This window comes from Danio rerio, chromosome 6, assembly GCF_049306965.1.
Source record: "Danio rerio strain Tuebingen ecotype United States chromosome 6, GRCz12tu, whole genome shotgun sequence".
Classification (NCBI taxonomy): domain Eukaryota; kingdom Metazoa; phylum Chordata; class Actinopteri; order Cypriniformes; family Danionidae; genus Danio; species Danio rerio.
This window is the reverse complement of record NC_133181.1, coordinates 63,289,402-63,310,602: the sequence shown is the minus strand read 5'-3', so window position 1 is coordinate 63,310,602 and position 21,201 is coordinate 63,289,402. Positions and strand designations below refer to the sequence as shown.

At 46.3% G+C, this 21,201-nt stretch overlaps 1 protein-coding gene across 11 annotated transcripts; it reads right to left on the bottom strand.

Moving 5' to 3' along the window:
* Window positions 1-3,889: 3,889 nt before the first annotated feature.
* On the bottom strand, window positions 3,890-21,201 carry ddx3xb (DEAD-box helicase 3 X-linked b). 11 transcript variants are annotated; one of them, XM_005168788.6, is made up of 19 exons: window positions 20,891-21,201; window positions 20,012-20,060; window positions 19,806-19,853; window positions 15,220-15,414; window positions 15,001-15,133; window positions 14,817-14,921; window positions 13,987-14,086; window positions 13,773-13,908; window positions 12,597-12,694; window positions 12,422-12,520; window positions 11,956-12,116; window positions 11,549-11,693; window positions 11,334-11,478; window positions 9,562-9,612; window positions 8,470-8,651; window positions 7,993-8,110; window positions 6,438-6,591; window positions 6,136-6,263; window positions 3,890-6,027 (listed from the first exon to the last, which is right to left on the bottom strand). In XM_005168788.6, exons 1-19 carry the CDS (start codon window positions 20,933-20,935, stop codon window positions 5,954-5,956), a joined length of 2,166 nt encoding a protein of 721 aa, XP_005168845.2. In that variant the 5' UTR covers window positions 20,936-21,201; the 3' UTR covers window positions 3,890-5,953.

The following is a 21,201-nucleotide window of genomic DNA, read 5'->3' as shown; positions in this document are numbered from 1 at the left end:
CCGCCAGATTAAAGTTGTTGTAATTGTGTCACACAGGCGAACCCACGCCGTCGCCCAGGACACGCCCTCCGGGGCTCAGCGGCCAATCGCAGCCCGGAGCTGGAACGCGTCACGATCCGGTCGAGAAGCGCCGCGATTCGGTGCTGTCGGTAATTTGGATCCGGCGACGTTCGTTCTGTCGCCGCGGAGCATCGCGCGATCACAGACAGCGGCGGCGCGGCTGCGCTGTTATGAAATGCAAATAAAGGGGCGTGGCTTCCATATATATTAGGGAAAGCGAGTGACAGCGAGCGCGCTGAAGCTCCGCGAGTGCGGGAAAGTTTGACGGTCAAATATTCACTGATCTGAGTTCAGTTCGGCTCCTGACAGCAGGACACGCAGCAACGCAAACTCCTGTATTCACCGGGAAACGCGGACACTTGAACCGGACGCACCGAATACCGTCCGAAACATTGACGTGGCTGAAGGCGGCGCGACTCCCGCAGCTGTCAACACCACCTGACCCGTGACGTCACATAGAGCCAAAATGGCGGAGCAGCATGAGCCGAATGAAGATAAACAGCGCAAAGTCTCCGGTTTGATTCCGCTCCCTCCTTCAACCGATCTGAAGATGAGCTCGCCGCGGCCCTGGAGCCTCCGCGTCACCTATAAGAGCTCCTTCAGTGAAGCACAGCCTACCTGCCTCTCACACACCGCTCAGCCCCAACTAGCCAATGCAAATCAGCTCATGAATTATCATGCATATTTAAATGAGCCGGCTAATTAACGGTTCTGTATGCTCATTTATGGCTGAAACACTGACTGTAGAGCAACACAGAGAAACTCAAGCCCCTCTGCGGACAGGTGTGCGGGGTTAGTGTGGCTTTATTCATGAAAAGGGAAGGTGAAGGAGTAGAGCTGCTGTCCACCGCGGGTTTCGCCCGAAGAGCTTCATATGAGCAGAAACTTACAATACTGATGCTGCTATTGGCTGTTTTTAAAAAGAGGAGGGACTATTCAACACGCCCCGCCCCTTCTCATCTGAGTTTTCCAGACTGTAAAGTGGAGTCTGTCTAATTCAGCAGAAACACAGGTACCGCCTCAGCTTTTACCTTATTTGGAGGAATCATGAATATTAATGAGCTTTGGTCATGTTCACACACACACACACACACACACACACACACACACACATACACAATCTAAACTTACTTCAGTGTTGAGAGATATTTCAGCTCATGGTGAAGCAGCTCACCTGTACACCTGATGAGCATTAGTGTACCCTCAGCAGGTTCAGCACATGCACACGGCGAGGCGGCACACACAGGAAGTGCTGATTATACACAGGAAGTTAGTGCTCAGAGAATTCAGTGCTGGAGTACAGGAGTGCTCAGCTGATCTGGGAACAGATGATGAGGGTTCAGCTGTGGTGTGAAGGACAGCAGTGAGTCTGCAGTGTGTGTGGGAATGAGAAGATCAGCCCACCACTGGGAAACAGTGAAGGAGAAGGTTCTGGAAAGTGACGTAGATCCTCTCTGTGCTGGAGACACATCGATAAAGGACTGATGATGATGATGATGATGATGATGATGATCCACTGATGAAGCAATATAAGGCGTGACTTGCATATTAATGAGTCTGTTTTTGTTCTGATTGGCCTGATTTTCTCCAGGATTTTACGCTGATGGTATGTAGATGACTGAAGCTCACGGTGATGTTGAATGAGGGATATTCAGGTTAAAGGTGCTCCTCCACAGGTGTGGGTTACCTGCTCAGTGGAGGGTTTCTGCTGTTACAGGCTCAGTGTGTGTGTGTGTGTGTGTGTGTGTGTTAATGTTGCAGAATATGATTAAATGAGTGTTGCAGAGAGCCAATCACAGCCCAGAGACTCCTGAAGGAAAAGGTATCGAGAGCACACCTGAGCTCATGGAGACGCTTCATCAAAGCAGATGAGGAGGAACTGCTGATCAGTAGAGACGGCTCCGTCCTTCAGTGCGTCCTCTGAGGAAGTCCTCATCAGTAATCTGGCAGAACTCTGCAGGTTATTCTGACTCTGATGGGGGAGCGAGGTCAGTGATGGGGTGTTTCCCCTCAGTGTCCGCATCTGACCCGGCTGCTGCTCATGTGTCTGCAGTAGAGCTGTGGGTCTCTCACTGTGCTGCCTCGTTCCTCCAGCTCCACTGTGATGATCTCTCATCTCTCCAGATATAAAAAAAACAGCAAACAGAGGCCCGAGAGTGTCCCAAACCCAACTACAGCCCTACAGCGCGCAGTGCACTCTAGTCCTGCTCCGCATGGCTGTGCTCTTCACTCCAGCAGTCTGTCAGCAGCAGTGTGCTCTGGCTGACCGTCTCCTGCTGGAACATCTGCAGTCTCTCTTCTATCCTTCATGCTTTCAGCAGACGCAGATGTTCTCCTGCTCTCCATCAGCTGAAGGTCGTCCTGTCCTCCTCGGTTTGAGGCCAGTGGAGGACGTGATGCGGCTTTCTTCTGGTGACTATTTTGAGAATGCTGGAACGTTCAGAGGAAACTCAGAGGTTTACAACTGGAGCACATGGAGTAAACTCTAACTGCTGGTGAAAATCTCCCAGTCACACGATCAACTAACCAGTGGCCCGCTTCCACCGAGAGGTACAGTACAGGTCACCTCCGCATTTCCACCGACTAAAGGCTACTCTTACAGAGTGTGTGTGTGTGTGTGTGTGTACGAGCTTCAGTAGACGTCATGTTTACTGGAGGAAATGTCGACAGTTAATTCTGTTTATTTACTAGAGTAAATGTGTGTAAATCTATATTCATTTAGTTTTTTAATTAATTACAGTAATATTGACTAATATGAACATGTTCATCTGATTTATGTACAGTGTACAGTCATATTTCATTTTAGTAGATAGATTACGACATGCTTTGTTTACTAAAAGTGAAATTAACTGGATTTGCATCGTAAACATTAAATAAAAGCGAAAATTAAATAAATTAAAAGGATGTTATTTTGATTTCACTTAAGCCTTTTAATACCAAAGTTCTCAGCAGAAATCATCCGCAGATTCTGTCTGGCCCTGCTGATATGCAAGTAATTACAGATAAACTGCATGCACACACACACACACGCGCGCGCGCGCGCGGAGAGGATTCCCTCATTCCCAGCTCAGAACAGTCCAGAAGCTGCTGCTGATGATGATGATGATGGTTAAACAGGGCAGTGTGTTCATGGTTGAGGCTGCAGACGCATCGTTTGCTGCTGTTTTTTCAGCTTCTCCTTTGTGTTTCGTGCTTCACGCTCACGTTTGTCCACTTCTGAAAAGATCAGATATCAGAGCGCTTCAGTGATCACCCCACATGATGAATATGAGCTCACGAAGCTCGTATTTCTGATATTAGATGCGTGGAGAAGGGCAAACCGCTCACACCTTCACACGGGCTCCTGAAAATACAAAAGGACCCGGCCGATTCGGCTCCTCTTCTTGGCTTTGTGGCTGTACACCAAGACAACGACTCGGTCAGTTTGAGCTCGGGTCGACCATGGCTGGTCATTATACGTGTAAATTAAGGTGTGATGTCTCAGCGGTGTTTAAAGATGCCGCTTCCTTTGTGTTCACTCCTGTGCTTCACTTTTAAATACCCTTTGACAGTGGAAATGGCCATAAAAGCGTACCGAACCATACCACTCAGTGAAAACGGACCACAAGTGATATCAAATAAGCCACGCTGGAGCTGTAGATGCAGAATTATAAAGGGTTAAACTCACACACACACACACACCATTCTGGACATCCACAACATACACTGTCAATCTAGAGTTTACCGAGTGAACAAACCCTAACCCAACAGACAGAAACACACACGCGCACACACACACACACACGCGCACACACACACACACACACACACACCTCATAGATGACAGAGATTTTGTGTTTGCTATTTCCAAGTTTAATTTGGTAAAATCGTACAATAAACACATTTAATGGTTGTTTTTTTCGTGCAGTGCACAGCCTCTACTCTAGTACATAAAGCAAATACTCTAACGCTACGGGCTCGGGCGGTGTTCTGTCACATGATCCGGTGGACTCTTCTGCACCCTCGGGCCGCTCTGCCGCACTTAAGACTGAACGTCAGGCCAAACCTGTCAGAGAACACCGCCGCCGCGGCCCAGTATGCAATGCAACCATAGAGAAGAACCACATGTTTCTGATATTGAAGATTGCCGTGTGCCAGACAGTCACTGGGGGTACAGACACAAACCCAACACAAATACTGGAGGAAAACCAACAAAACAAACCAAAAGAACACAAAAGAACCGGAGGATCTGAACACTTTGCACTGATACACACTTACAAAAATATTTCTGTAACTTTTTTCCCAAACCTTGGCATGGTTGTTTAGCGTTCGCAATTTGGAAGCCAATTCAGAGCTCGATTGATCGGATCGAAGCGTTCAGTCGGCGAAACCAAACGACCGAAGAAGTGGATTCTGGCCGAGTCCAAAACGACCTTAAACATTAAAAAGCTCACACTACCCCGAAAAATATAAATTCCACGCATACGGGTGACATTCAACATTCAAGTGCCAGTGTTTTTGTACTGTCTTTTGGTCAAGTTACTTGAAACTATCACTTTTAGGCTTATAAAAATAAATATTTCTCAAAAATGCTCAATAAATTACACAAACTAGCAGCAAAAGTAGAATCTAGTAATCTGTGCAAATAGCTAAATTCCCCACTGCTAATCCCCCTGGTCCCAAATCAGTCCTGGTTAACTATTGGAGAACCGTCCCCTTTTGTAAACAAGCTGCGTTTAGTTAGTTTTCTTCTTCCACCGTCTCCACACACAGTATTTGGAAGCGTACGGACACGCACTCGACACACTTATATAAAACCCTAGATGTGCAATAAAACAACTTCAGTAAAACTCGATGGGTGAAACACAGAAGGGCCAAAAGTAGCACCGCTGTTCTCAAGTCAGCTCCACACCGCCGGCGGCCGTCCACAGGGGGCGCCACCGCCGCCGCCGCTCGCTCATGCAAAGGCACAACACGCTTGAGGAAACTATTGCACTTCAGTTTAACGCCAGAGAACCTGTCTTTGGCAGGACGCTCCGCTCCGCTACACACACACACACACACTCATACACACTCTCACACACACACACTCGCGGGCGTCGCGTCTCCAGAGTAAAGCCGAGGATGTCTTTCGGAATTCAACGCAGCTTGAAAAAGAGAGAGAAAATAAAGAAATCATCTGATGGAAATTAAGAGGTGACGGATGTTACGGTAACGAACGTAAAGCCTGCTGCAGAATCTGTTCGTAACTCTCCTTGACCAAAAAACAACAACACTAGCATGCGGATTCTTCAGAGACGAGCTGGGCTTCAGGAGCCGTTACGCCGACGGGAGGAAGAGAAGAGTCCGGTCGACCGCAGACGCAGGAGTCTCGCCTGAGGACAGAGCGAGCGGATCTCCTTCTCCTTCAGTAATAGTAAAGCCCAGCAGGGGGCGGCGCGAGCACTGCGCACCTCAATTTCAGCTCTAAACACGACACACCGTCCCAGAGTTTGCCAAGGTTTGACTACATCCAAGCTTATTTTGATAAACAGTCCCAAACAAATCTTCAGGGGGAACGAAAGAGGAGAGAAGCTAAAATAATCATCAGCCAGACATTAAAACCAAAACAGAGGAGGAGAACACAGCGAGTCTAAGTGTAAAGGCACAGCACATTAACAAACTGATGATTCTCACTCGGGGGAAAGAACTGATGTAGTGGAGAACTAGCGTCCGGCTCCGCTAACGCCGCAGCGCTCCGAGAATCACCGCTGCTAATGCTCTGCACAGCTCCTGCAGCTACAGGGGAGTCTGGCTAGGGTACATGTGGTTTCCGCTCGGTGTGTTTGGCGTGGTGGTCCACCGTAAGTGTGTGTGTGTAAGTGTGTATGTGTGTGTAAGTGTGTGGCTGGAGTGCACAGACGCCGCGGCGCCGCTAGTTCCCCCACCAGTCCACCTGGGAGTAGTTTCCGCCGTAGCCGTCGCTGCTGTAGAAGTTTCCGAATCCTCCTGCGGGCAGAAACACACATTGTTAGCGTTAGCATGCACACACTGATGATCACCACAGGAATAAAGCAGCGTGCGCTCCCCAATGAGGGCGCTGGGAGCGAAACCGACCCTTACCACCGCCAAATCCTCGGTTCCCTCCATGTCCACCAGTGCTGCGCCCGCCGCGGCCCCCGAAGCCTCCGCCGCCACTGCTGCTGTTCTGACGGTAGTCTCTGGCTCCAAACCCTCCAGAAAACCTGAGGAGCACAGCAGAGTCAGCGCCACCGTCCAATCACAGACGACCCGCTCAATGCTCCACAGCGCTGCTAACACCAGGAGCGCGAGCAGCTAACCGAGCTCTAACTCGGACTCTTCACACTCAAATCGAGAGAGCTGGAGCTGAAGGGAAGGACAGCAGCACGTCAGCGTACCTCTTGGAGCGTCCGCGGCTGCTGCTCTTGTGCTGGTGCTCATACGCCAGACTCTCCAGCCACGACGGCACTTCCTGTTTGGCCTCCACCAGGATGTCCAGCAGGTCTTTGGTGATGTTGCCGTTCTTATCATTGAAGAAGGATGTGGCAAGACCTGCGAAGATGAACACATGAAGATGAACGCCACTCACTGAACACCAGCATGGAGGATTCTGCTACTCAGGGCCGCGTTTCCCAAACACTGGCGTAACTCACGGCTGGACTATGATTCATCATTTAGGAGAAGCAGGATGTAGTGACGAGTGTTTCCCAAAACCCATAGTTTCTGTCGCAGAATTAGCTATTTATTAGGAAACGAAAAACCCTACTTTAATAATAATATCAATGATGATGATTATCATCAAGTAGGATATTGTTTGTTTGTTTTTTAAGGTCTACTTTTACAGTGACGCATGTAAACACTGCAGAAGTGTTCTGGCCAGCAGAGTCATGTCATGTCCAGTACAGACACTTCATCAATAACCTACTATAAATCAAAGCATTAGCGTATGCTGTGTGTTTTGCTTTTATAAGCTTTGCAGACGTAACAAACTCTGCTTGTAAATCACAGGTCACCTATAGCTTTACCATGAGCCACGGCTGTGTTCAAAATGACATTAATGTGTTCTAAGTGCACTGTGAAGGGAACGCAATACTACACATGAAGATCGCTAAAACTGCTGTGGAAATAGTTTGAAAGCAAATTACAGCTAAGAGAGACGAGCTTAATGCTTTAAAAAGTGATCATCTCAAGTGTAAATGATGACTGTTCTAAATGAATAGGGTATAGGGGGATACGCGGGATTAGAACACAGCCAGGAACTCCGTTTCTAACTAACTACAGCTCCAGAGGTGTAGCTGTAAGTGCACAAGTTTGCGACGCAGTTTGCGAATGTCAATTAGACTGACGGATTTGAAAAACGACAAATCAACAAGCTACGTTTGTAACGACACAACTTGCAACCTTAGTTGGCTAACGATGGTTTTCGGAAACGCACCCCTGAGCAGTAGGTTAGCATCAAGCTCATCTTTAAGCTAGGTAACAAGCCAATGAAGATACACTTTAAACCTGCTGCTAACAGCAGTCAACACTGCAGACACATCACTACTGTGACTGACCAGATGTTCAACACCAGGGGTGTCCAAACTCAGTCCTGGAGGGCGGGTTATCTGGAGAGTTGAGCTCCAACCTTAATCAAACACACCTGAACAGCTGATCAAGCTCTTACTGCATGTGCTAGAAACTTCCTGGCAGGTGTGTTGAAGCAAACTACAGCTAAACGCAGCAGGACAGCGGCCCTCCAGGACTGAGTTTAAACACCGCTGTCCTATACGCATGCAGGTGTGTGTGTGTGTGTGTGTGTGTGTGTGACTATAGTGTAGTGTGGTCTACGGTGGTGAATGAGCATGGTGCTCAGTGATGAACTGAAGCTTCTGCTCATCGCACAGATATGGCGGTGCTCGTGTACTCCAGCTGTAGTAAGCTGTGGTGTATTCAGACGAGGTCAGTAGTTACCCAGGTTGCCCACACGCCCTGTGCGGCCGATGCGGTGGACGTACTCCTCGATGTCGCTGGGCAGGTCAAAGTTAATGACGTGCTTCACATTGGAGATATCCAGCCCTCGAGCGGCCACCTGTGGAGGAGGAGATCCAGCAGAACATCAGCGGAGGGTTCAGCATTACAGCAGAACTCCTCACAGAGAAACCCAGCCAAGAGGACGGCACCACAAACACACCTCACATATACACTCTAGACAGACTTCAGAGAGAGGAATGAGAGATAACAGTAGCCAGAAGAGGCAACATCAGCCCATGACAGACGCATTACACAGCCTGAACACTAGCGTGTAGAGGTCTGTCATATGATGTGTAGATGATTTCAGATATAAGTGTAGCTTCACTAATATGCATGCTTTAAGATCAAAACATCACACTGAGGGTTGAGCTGCTGATGCAGTGAGACACACTGATCAGAGCGCAGTGATCAACGCACCGCCGTGGCCACCAGTATGGGGCATCTGCCGGAGCGGAACTGGTGCAGCGCCTCCTCTCGGTCCCTCTGCGAGCGGTCTCCATGGATGCTGGTGCAGGCGTAACCCTCTCGGTACAGGAAGTCCTCCAGCGCGTCCGCTCCCTTCTTAGTCTCCACAAACACCAGAGTCAGAGAGTCTTTACCTGCGGGACGGCCGACAGTCAACACACACAGAAAACACACACTCCACTGAGGACATGCTGAGCTGACGGTCCCGTTTCTACTGTCATGCCCATCAACTCTTTAATCAAGCTGCAGATTCAGGACAAGCAAAACACCAGTCAACATTGAGGGGGATCCCCTTCACCTAATCTGCCCGGAGCAGGCGCTGGCAGACGGGTTTAGCTTGTTTTAATGGGACGGTTCACCCAGAAGTGGAAACGCTGATGTGTTTACTCTCCTCACCTCTGAGTTCTGTTCAACACCAATGATGATATCAGAGAAAGCTGAAACCCTTGATCCACGACCTCCACGTCTCCAGAACACATCAATACTGGAGTAATGGAGGCCAGTAGTTACAGGTTTCCAACATTCTTCACACTATCTTCATTCGTGATCAACAGAAATGCGACGCTTGAACAGGTCTGAGTGCAGGTAAACGGCAGCATGTTCAGTTCTGGGTGAGAACATGTTTCTGGAAATGCTCTCGATTGAAGAATCTTCAGGTATTTGGACTAGAAACGAGACCCTGACTCAATGACTGGCACACAGAACAGGGAGCGACACACATTTGGATCTCACAGAAGTGCAGATTAATTAAAGACCGCTACATTACAGCAGATCTCTCTATTTACAGCAGATTTACTCAACACTTCATGCAGATCCAGCCGCAGGGGTGACCCACTGCAGAGCAACACTATGGCCGAAGGGTAAAACAAAAATAACACAGGGGAAGTGAGGGACTGCACAGTGAATCATGAAATAAACACACTATCTGATTTGAGATGGACGGGGGGGAGGTTGGAAAACAAATGATGTTGAAGCAGAATGAAGGTGTGCGGTGTGACTTGCGTTTGTTTCCAGCTCCAGTGCAGGTAAAGCGCCTCTACTCACCTGGCTTCTCTACGCTCTCGCCTGTACTCTCCTGAACCTCACTCGGAATAACTGAATAAAACCAGACCGTGGATGAGCTTCAACATATCACTGTCATGCTTCATAAGGTTAACATGTGAGAGCTCTGCTTCAGGGGTCGGAGCGTGTGTTCATACTCTACTGATGTGCTGTATAAACTACACACACACACACACACACACACACACACACACACACACACACACCTATATATAAGAACTAAAGTCAGTCTTAATTCAGCGTCCTGTGGAACTCTTCTAATATTTGCCAAGTGATGTTTAACAGAAGGAAATCTTTCTCAGTATTGCCTAGAAGAGTTTTCCTTCCAGCAGCTTTTCATTTAGGGTCAATATTAAGAGCTGTCCTTAATTAATCACTCATCTGCAGAACAGACCACTGTTCTCGCCCAATGACTGTAAAAAATATGGACGACGCGACAGCCCTTTTTCCCATTGAACGCCTTGAGGGCAAAACGCCTGCTTGACGGGCACAAACTGTCGCAAAAGACTGCTGAAATTGGAGCCAGACATGCGCAGAAGGATTGTCTGATGGAGCCAGAGGAGGAGCCGCGAAAATGAGCAGAGTCGAGCTTCCAATCAAACGCTTTATGTAAAATCAACTACGCCCCCCGAACTTCTCAGCATGCGTTTGCTGTCATATCAACACAAATGGATGTAATGACGTTAACCGGCATGCGGCAGCACCGGCTCGCTCGGCCGCCGCATCTGGCTCGATTGACTCGGACTGGAATCGGGCAGTGAGTCCAGGCATCCGGAGTAGGTCCAGCAGAGGTAACATTAGTCAGTCTGAGCTCTAAGAGACAAGTCTCCGGCAGGCGAGAATCTAGCCGGAACTGTGTTTTGCTATCTGGGTGGCTAGGCGTGTATCAGCAAACTAATAAAGCCCGAAAAAAGCCCTGAACTTAGCGAATAAACAGTGTTCCACCAGGATCATGTATGTCAGAAACTATAGTTTACTGCTGAACTCATTTTGTCATGGTAAAATAACACAGAAATCGAATAATAACATTTCAGTCTACTTCAGTCTCCTGCCGAAGCTCAAACGCCGCGCTTTGAGAAACTGTCAATCACAGCTGTAAATCACGATGACACGCCCAGCATTAAATTACTGCTAAAAACAAACTGTTTACAAAAATGAAGATCTGCACCTATTTCAGCACAATAACCAGTGCCTTAATCGACCAGAACTATCTTTCGGGACATTTTATTGCAAGTGTAATTTTTTTTTTTATTTGGGCTCAAGTCTCCTTCATTAACACGGAGGAGGCGGGCTTTATGACTTGTACTGCAGCCAGCCCCCAGGGGGCGATCTAACGGCCGAAACCTTCACTCAAACGTAGGCTTGCGGCACACTTGTTCTCGCCTCATGAACCTGGTGAGGCCTTTAAATGTCGCTGTGAGCTGAATACTGTGTCCTGCAGAATATCCAGTACAGTATGATGTGCAGGCATCATGACAGACAGCTCTGTTATCAGACTACTGCTAAACCCTCCGTTAGGCAACACTTGGAGAATATTAGTGGAACTAGAGCCACAGGAGGGAGAATATCATCAGCTGGACCTGTGCAGACACCATCTCAGCTTCATGTGTGTCTGGTGTTTAGAGGAAGCTTATAAAATCTACTGAACACATCCCCAAACTGCCTTAATCATCAGTCAGAATACAGGTGTTGCTGCTCATCCACCCTGAAAGCTCAGACAGGTGTAGTGCAGTGCTCAGCAGGTGTGCGTGTACCTGTGGCGTTCAGCAGGTCCAACAGGAACGATCGCTTGTCGTTCTCCTCCACCCACACCACCTTCTGCGTGATGTTCTCCGAGGTGGAGCCCACTCTGCCCACCGCCAGGAAGATGTAGTCCTCCAGGAAGTCACGAGCCAGGATCTGAGGGAAACACACACTGTTGAGGAACTGATGAGCAGGAGGGCTGGTGTTACCTGTGCACCACACTCACCTGGATCTCCTTGGGGAAGGTGGCGCTGAACATCATGGTCTGACGGAGGCCTTTCGGAGGCATGGTGTCCTGCTCCACGATACGCCGGATCTGTGGCTCGAAGCCCATGTCCAGCATCCGGTCCGCTTCATCCAGCACCAGATAACTGCACACACGCACACACACACTGCTCACTGAGCGCCCGCTGCACTTACACAAACTCACTATTCCGCAAAGGTTGAATTGAATGCAAAAATCTAGCAAATGTGGCGGTTTAGGGAAGCCTGCAGTCTGAAACTGCTGCCTATATCATCATCATCATCACAGGCTACACACTGCAAATCCTGGAGAGGCTGCCAGTGTGTTCGGATCAAACAGGTAAGCAAATCACACAGCGGTTAGCAAAGAAAAGCAGCTGGAGCACACACTTGCAGTAGTCCAGGCCGATCTTCCCGCGCTCCATCATGTCCACCAGGCGCCCGGGCGTGGCCACCAGCAGATGACAGCCGCGCTCCAGATCCCGGATCTGCTGGCCGATGTCTGCGCCGCCGTACACCACACAGGGACGCACGTGAGAGCGGTACGAGAACTGGAGGAGAACACAAACACACATCAGGCTTTCACTGAGGGTCACGAGCTCTGACGGAGAGCTGAAGGATTTACTCTCCATCAGGAGCTTCACACCTCCAGATTCTTCTGTTGAATACTAGAGAGATGCTGTTGCTGGTTTATCAGCACATCAGCAGATTATGGCCACTTCAGACAACACATCATAATTAGGTATATTTAACAAACATCTGTCTCGAATCAAACAGCACAATCCCTGTAAATCTCAGCGCGAGTATTGAGTATTGTGTTTGGAGTGAAGGGCGGCTCTCCTCAGGGGTTCATTACCTTTCGGGCTTCATCATAGATCTGTAGAGCCAGCTCTCTGGTCGGGGCTAACACCAGTGATATGGGATACTGCTTGCGCCGGCCATATTTCCCATTTTCCTGAACACAGGAGTAAATCAGGTTAGTTTCAGCGTGAGTGTAGAGTAAAGTGTCAGAGCTGAAGCTGAATCTGTACCTGTGCGCTGTTCTTGGCGGCCTGCAGAGCTTCTCCTGGTCCATCAGTGTAGATCTGGCTGAGCACTGGCAACAGGAACGCTGCTGTCTTCCCAGAGCCTAACACACACACACACACACACACACACACCAGATATTCAATACCTTTCAAGACTCTTTCTATACAGTAATAGCTCATCGGCACTTTATCTTAGAGGACTACAGACACCGCTGCTTTCATCATGATCCACACAAAGCTGCAGCACATTATCGTGGGCAGACGGTGATTTCAGAATAGACTAAATAACTTCAAATGTAAAAATGTAAAGGGTTTTGTGCATCGAGTGCTCTCGCCACTAACAGAGGGACCCAGCGCAGTGAGCGCACCATCCATAACACCACAAATGTTCTGCTAATAACGATTTATTTCATATTATAGTATCCCAATACTTTATTAATAACATTTAAAACCTCCTCTGGTGTTTGTTTTTAGAAAATATCCAAGATCTTTTTTTCAGAGAGGCCTTTGTAAAGTGAAAGTTATACAGGCCTATGGCTTAAAAACAGTTTAATTTATGTATTGTATATACCTGCATTCTTTGTTTTATATTGGTTTATTTATTTAATGTGATTTTATTATACGAGATATTTGTAATTCTTTAAATTATTTAACAGCCTTGCATCACGACATCTTTACTAGACTCGGGTAAACTCTCTGTCCTTTTACTCCGCCTGAAGCCCCGCTGGCCCCTGAGAAAGCCCGCTATGGCCCAATCAGGCCCCGGAAGTGAGTGGAAATGCGACTGGGCTTGGCTCACCCTTGCTCACTCGGTTTAGTCACGATAGTGGAAATGAGGCTACTGACATACTGAATTAAAGATGCTAATCTACTGTTCAGCAGGAATAACCCTCGCCTTGATTACAGATATAACAGCAGCGTGACGTCAAATCTAACAGGATTCCACTGATTTCAGAAACTACAGCACTTCAGAACATGCAGATTCAATTCAGGCAAACTTTAGCACAACTGGACTAACTATACCACTCAACACCTGGCAAACTGGGACTAAAATGTCCCTAAATTGATCTAGCAACCTTTAATGCGTTAAGACCCTGCACACACCCTGACACACACACACACACACACACACACACACACACACACACACACACACACACACACACACTCGTCTCTCACCGGTCTGTGCGCAGGCCATCAGGTCCCTTTTAGACTTGATGATCGGAATCGCGTGTTTCTGGACCGGAGTGGGCCGTGTGTATCGGCTCAGGTTTATATTACCCATGATGATCTCCCCCATCTCCAAATCATGGAACTGCACAGACAGAGAAACGCTGCTGAATATGATCATCAATCAGAGAATCAGCCTGAACACACTCATCAGGAAACTCACGCTGTCGATGGGCTGCGGCCCGTTGTGGCCCGTCGCTTCAACAGGAATGTCATCGTATTTCTCAAAGTTAATCCCCGTGTTGCTGCCAGAGAACAGCTCGCTGCAGACAGACAGACAGACAGCACACTCAGCCAAAACAGCAGCTCGGGGTGACTGTGGGTCACTATTAAGCATGAATGTGGAGAGAACCCTAAACCTGCTGTACGTCCTCAACCCTGTAGTGCACATATTTAAACTAGGCCTCCTTTCAACCTCTTCCGGCCCAAGGAGATTTTTACATGCCTTTTTTATTTCTCTTAGCTATTTGGACTTATTGGAACCCAATTAGAATAAAAACCCAAGAATCATCTTTTGATATGATGTACTTTTAGAGAAAATGTCCAGATATGTGAAAATGTCCTTTTTCCTGGCTGTTTTTAATGCATAACTTTTTTTAACTTGCTCTGACTATCAGAGAGTAAACACAACATGTTTTCCTATTATGGACAGTTAAAATAGTGTTTGGGACATTTCATATGCTGCACAACAGTTGCAGGATGACACTGTCTGTAACACAATATAAAACATTTAGAGTATTTTAAACAGCCACTGGAAGAGCTCAAATGTGCTGTGCATGTATGTGGATAGTCGAGCCTCAGGAGGTTAAAGCTGGAGTAACAGTAAAAACATTAAAAACGTGCGTGCATTTACAAAAAAATAAAAGTATAAATACACATTTCAATAAACTCAGAATTAATTAAACTCATTTCAAATGCTCATATAAAAAAGGCACAACACAACACTTGTCAGATCACACACACTCATGATCAGGAGCACACAGCAGCACTCACTGTTCCAGGCGCTCATTGGGAGGCAGTGGTTTGGACCAGTCTTCATCCCTGCACTCCTCCACCCATCTGCTGTTTCCACCGCCACCGAAACCTCCACGCTCATACCTGAGGAACACAACAGCGCTTCAGTCTCACACACAGACATGCACCAGATGTTCCCCAAAGAGTGTGAAGAGAGACTCACCGGCCCCTGGATGAGGACCCGCGGTCATTGAAGAACGATGATTTGCCCCTGTCGGAGCGCCCGCCGAAGCTGTTGTAGGCGTTGTCTTTGGGGACGTTCCATCCCCCTGCATCTTTGTTGTCGTAGCCAAACCCTAAGAGACAGAGATACCCATCAGTAAAGCAACACTGGCAGATGGCGAAACAGAGCAGGCTCTCAGGTGTGTGCGGCGACACCTGCCTGCGCTCTGCATGGGCTGGATGGGGTTGTAGGACCCAGTGCTTTTACCCCGGAAGCCTCCTCTGCCCCCGCGGTCGCTGCGGATGGGCCCGCGCCCGGCGAAACTGCTGCCCCCATTCATGCGGTTGTCTCTGCCATCATGGTAGCCGTTCACGAAGCCATTGCTGCGTCCGTTATCCCATCCTCCAGGAGCATCTGAAACAGCACGGTTACATGTCAACTGGTGGACAGACTCCCATTACGGGGTTTCAGCAGGTCTTCATGACTGTTTAATGTGCATTTATGAATTATGCAGATGGTTTTTGGAATTAAACTGACAGCATTGGGGCATTTAGGTAAATACAGAGCTCCCTTGTTATTCGAATTTACATTGTAAACAGAACCTACAATAGGTAATCTGTAAAGTAGTCCGCTTTAATTTTTGCAATTATTACAGATGTTAAGGCTGTGAAACCCCTCACCACACACCTTTAAAACTTAAACAGACATCAACATTTTCACACACTCAGAGTTCAAACCTTTGTAGAAAAATAAGTCCAGTATTCTAGAATGAAACCAAAGATGAAAACTATTTGATCTTCATTTATTTAATTGGTAATGGCAGACCACTGTAATGATGGAGATATGCATGTGCAATAAAACAGTTTATATTGGACTCTCAGAACAGCTGTACGGTTCACTGTAGATCCGACATCTAAAGCAGTGGTGTCAAACTCAATTGCTGGAGGGCCACAGCTCGACAGTTTTGCTCCAACTCTAATCAAACACATCTGATCAACTAATCAAGGTGTCCAAAACTGCTCTGAACAGCCTGATTAGCTGGATCAGCTGTGTTTGAAAAGGGTTAGAGCAAAACTGTGCAGAGCTGCGGCCCTCCAGGAACCCAGTTTGAGACCTATGATCCGGGCCAGACGGAATCTGCGGACGGTTTTTGCCATTTCAGCAGAGATTTGGTAAATATCTGCAGATTTCTGCTGAATTATTTTGGGAGTATCATATCTAAAACCTTTTTATGTAAAATAAAAAATACCTTTAACTTTTATTTAATGTTTAAAATGCAAATCCAATTAGATTCACTTTATTTGGCAAACAAAGCAAGTCTCTTATGTAATATCTCTACTAAAAGACAGGAAATATGACTTTACAGACGGTATTGTACATAAATCAGTCAATAATATTACTGTAATTTATTAAAAACTGAATTAATATAGGTTTACACACATTTACTCAAGTAAATAAACAGAATTAATGATGGGCTAAAAATCTGCAGATTTCTGCGTGTGCAGATTCTGTGTAGCAGGCCACGCTGGACCTCATTCACGTCACGCATTTAACCAAAACGGAAAAGCTGAAGCAGTGATTCCAAAACGAGCAACAATCTCAACAGACAAAAGACCCGAATATCTCATTTTCTGTGATTATTACATTATTTAAGTGATTATGCTGGAAGCCAAACCACAATAACTGGTGTTGCTAACCCTAACACTCTCAACTTTCTGCAGGCAGTGAGGAGGAATATGGGGGAAATCAATAATTATTAGATCCAATAAAGCTCTGAATGACATCCTGAATAAGGCAGTGCGTGCTTATTGTCATGGAGGATAATCGCTGAGGACGCCAACGATCAGGCTGATGATGATGATGATCCTCAAAGAGAGTTCAACTGAGTAATCAGCTCATCATGACACCCTACTGCAAGCAAATGTAGCCCAATACCAGCCATCATTCACATCTCCAAACATGTCCAGAGAATTAATCATGAAACACATTGGATAATGGACGATATTGGACAAATCAGATATTGCAATATTAAGTTTTTCTGCAGTATATATAGCGATATGAATATCATCCCACCAGATGCCTTAAACAGTTCTATTGAAGCTTTTCGGGAGAGTCAAAGTAATCAGGTACAGAACATCAATAATCAAATGCGAAACACTGTAAAGACTTCACTGTGTACATAAATACAATTAATATTTATTACACCTACAAACGTCTTAATTTCTTGTGTCTAAAATTTTTAAACTGGCCTGAAATGTGGGGTCAGAGGCCTCAAATGCATGCAAATGATCAACTTTCCCTATTAACATTAGCAGTGACTCTACAAACATGTTTGTCTTGTTTCTAGTCCAAATATCTGAAATGTCTTGAATCAAAAAGCATTTTCTAGACTACAATATATATATATATATATATATATATATATATCTATCTTCAGAAATAAGTCAAAACTAGCCCTTTTTCCATGAGGAAAACAATGTTGTTACTAGTCTAGAAATATGTTTGATTTAAGAGCCTGATATTGAGACGAGGAAATCATTTGTAGGGGTGAATGTGCTCCTGGTCAGCTATAATCCAGACTCAACACTGCAGACCCAGTGGTGTGAATAATGTGGATGCACACTGTGATATCCATGCTGAAAGCATATATTGTGCAGCTCTACATAAAACTCTAAGCGCAGCTGTCATAATAGAAATGTACAGCTCATATATTCAGGAGAGCGCTGAGCCAGTCAGATTACAGATGAGGGAGCGTCGAGGAACACCAGCGGTCTCGTTTATAAACGAGTTTCCCACAGAAGAGCTGTGATCTATAACAAATAAACTTGACTAGAGAACGTGCTGTGCTGTAACAGGATAAACATTCAATATTGATCTAATTGGTCCACTTCGAAAATCACCCTATGAACCATGTTCATTATTAAATGCTGAGATTTACTGGAATCCAAACACCACCAGAGGAAAGCTGCTTGGGTTTGGGTTTCCAAAAATAAAAATGCAAAAAATGGTTCCCATCAGCTGATAAGGACAGTTATTACTCTATATATGTTCAGTCTGCAGCTCTTTAGAGTGTAAATGCAGAAAGTTGTAGACAGTAGACTGCTCATCTGTAAAACAAGTTTAACTATTCTCCACATTAGATGCTGTTTTAATAGTCTATAATGTTATATCGTGCACCATGGTGATTAATATGAGGTGCAATATTTATGATGTCTACAAATGGATCTTGGTTCATGCACATTCTAATGTGTGTCGTCACATCACAGAACTGGTTTATTCCCCAACTATGAGGATATGGTGCAGACGCAGTTTTTAAAGGGACAGTTCACCCAAAAATGAAGATTCTCCTTTTTCACTGTTCAGTCTTTAAGGCCCCGTTTACACTAGTGCGTTTTAGTTTGAAAACGCATAAGTTTTGCTACGGTTACGCCATCCGTCCACACTACGCCGGAGTTCTCGAGCGCCGAAAACGGAGCTTTTTGAAAACGCTGGAGAGGCCGTTTTCATTCTAAAACGGTGCAGCTCCGTCTCAGTGTGGATAGGGAAAGACGGAGACATCTGAAAACGGAGGCGGGGCTGCAAACGTTCGCCTATCTGATTGGGGCTTTTCCTCAATATTAAGTAGCCCACACACAGTTCAGTCTCGCATCCTCTTCTTTTAAGTTCAGACTTCGCAAGTTTGATCAAGGCTGCAGTCTCCCCCTTCTCAGTTTGATATGGAAAACATACCGGGGACACGGGTAATCTTCAAAGGGGACAGTGTACTTTATAACTTCATTCACATCACCTTGGCTACGTTGTTTCACTTTCTCAACAATAAAATGTAAACATGATTTAAGGAACTGCCTATTTTCTTTTTAATATTAGCAACTTAACAGACAGCAGAAATGTTGAGGTGCCGTGCTGCATATATGAGCGTCATCTTCACTGTGTGCATATTTATAACAAAACGGAGCCGATAACAGATGCCTCCTTTCAGTGAAAATACGAAACGCACCCTCTCTTTTGCTGAATATCAGTTTTAATAATCGATAATTATAAAAGTATAGCATACAATAAGTTTATACATTGTAGGAAATAAAGACGAGCGATCAGTCAATGTACCTGGATTAATCATTAACTTATCTTTGCGCTTAACCAAAACATGTTACCCGTGAACAAGTAACTTAATAGATTCCAATGACCAAAGTCAGGGAATATGTCGTTAGATAAAGACAACAACATGAATGAAATATCACGTTTAGCAAATATAGTGAGATTAGATCCAGCGGGAGATGCGTGATGAGCAGTCCGACAAGCAGAGCTCTCATCTGGGTAGAAATGCTGGAGCGCTTGCCCGAGTGTGTGTGTGTGGTCACGTGATGTGCGTTTTCAGCGTTTTGGTGTGGACGGAGAGCTGTTCAGAAACGCTGGGCAAAACGCGAGTGTGGACGCGGATCGTTTTCATTCTACAACGCCGTTTTAAAACTAAAACGCACTAGTGTAAACGGGGCCTAAGAGTCTCTTGATATTTTAAAGAAAGCTGAAACCCGTAACACTGACTCCCAGGGCAAGTTAAACAGATCCTGATGGGTGCAGATCTCCAACACTCCTCCAAACCTGATCTTTTGTGTTGAACACAGATAAATCAAAGGTTTGACAGCAGCACTGGGTGACTCAATTATGACCGGGTTACATTTTGAGTGAACTACGAAAGTTACTGATGTTGCAAGAACAGTAAAACAATACCATCTTATAAAATGATTAAAATCATGTTCAGACTCTGAGAATCACATTATTACATATTAATGAAATTAGTGTCATACCATTTTTAGCTGCTTCTTTGTTCCTTAAATGTGGTGGAATGTAGCGCCCTGGAGAAGAGAGACGGGGTTAATATGGCAAACACAGACAGCTCTGCTTCAGCAAACATCAGTCAGTCCACAACACACTCCACATCCAGCCCAGAACTGAGGGACTAAAGACAGAATGTGGAGCAGAGAGAACTGAGAAATGAGGAACAGAAACTCACTTCCAGTGACTCCTTGAACATCAGCGGAGCTCAAGTCTAGGGCAGCCAGCTGAAACACACACCACATCTCACTAAACAAACTGGAACACAAACCTGAACACACTGCACACACACTGCCACGTGCACATCATTTACAACTAAAACAGCAGCTTCTTTCGGTCCTGCTCGATTGAGGAGTAAATTAGGTCGCAAGAATAAGAGACAGATCCCCAAATTAAACTCATTTATTCAGAATTGAATCATTTCGGTCTTCTCCTGAACACAAAATATGAGTTCAAAGAATATTGAACATCCATAAGAGGAAGACCAGAGAGATAACAGCTGCCAGTGTCCAGCAGATCCTCGACACATCTTACTCTGTGTTGAGCAGAAACTAATAACCTCAGGGGTTTAGACCCACTGCACTGGAACAAGTGGAAATACCGTGTTTTACAGTACTGTACTTTAACACGCCTGCTCATGCGGTAACCATCAGGCAGATTAAACCGTAATAAAACCGGTTTGGACCCTCATTTAATAGGAACCAGATTGAGCTGTTCGCGTCTGCCTGCTTATAATTACGGCCGACTACAGTAACGTAATCGGTGACAGCAACGTCACAAAAATGACACGAAAACACGACAGAATGTCGACAATACTGAGTAACCAGCAGGTCAAACGGAGACGTAATGACAGGCCGGAGAGCGGCAGAGTAAAGCAGCAGTTGAAGGCTTTTCCGGTGGATATAGAGCTCCTGCGGCCCGTAAACACCAATGAAGCCTCGTGTGTGGATCCGCCGCCGCCGCCATCATCGCCGCCGCCATCCCGGCTCCTCCATCTTACACACCGCCGCTTCCAGAGCCCATCCGCCCGCCAAACACACCCCGAGCCCCGACTCACCTGCTGGTCCAGACCGTGCACATTTTCTACGGCCACATGACTCATAACTAACGGGTGTTGAGGGCCGGTGTCGCGGATAGACGGGTTCCTTTGTTCGCCGGTGTGTCGCTTGTTCTGGCGCTGCTGCCGCGTCTGAGAGTCCGGTCGACGGTGCTCGATGAAGCTCGTAAAGAGGAAAAAATAAAGAAAACGGAGTCACTCTGAAACTTAAACGTTATTTTAAAATAAATCGTTGGTTTTCGGCTTGATTTCGGTGTTTCGGCGGAGGATTCGCGTCGAGCTGCGCTTCTTTCTCGGTCTGAGGGTGAAAC

What these genes read in the sequence shown, in the direction of transcription:
- ddx3xb (XM_005168788.6), bottom strand. Translation starts at nt 20,935, where the DNA reads ATGAGTCATGTGGCCGTAGAAAATGTGCACGGTCTGGACCAGCAG. An exon ending in ATCGGCCTGGACTACTGCAA is followed by an intron (nt 11,694 to 11,955) that starts GTGTGTGCTCCA and finishes GCGTGTGTGCAG; the next exon opens with TTATCTGGTGCTGGATGAAG. An exon ending in CCTTCCCCAAGGAGATCCAG is followed by an intron (nt 11,479 to 11,548) that starts GTGAGTGTGGTG and finishes TGTTTCCCTCAG; the next exon opens with ATCCTGGCTCGTGACTTCCT.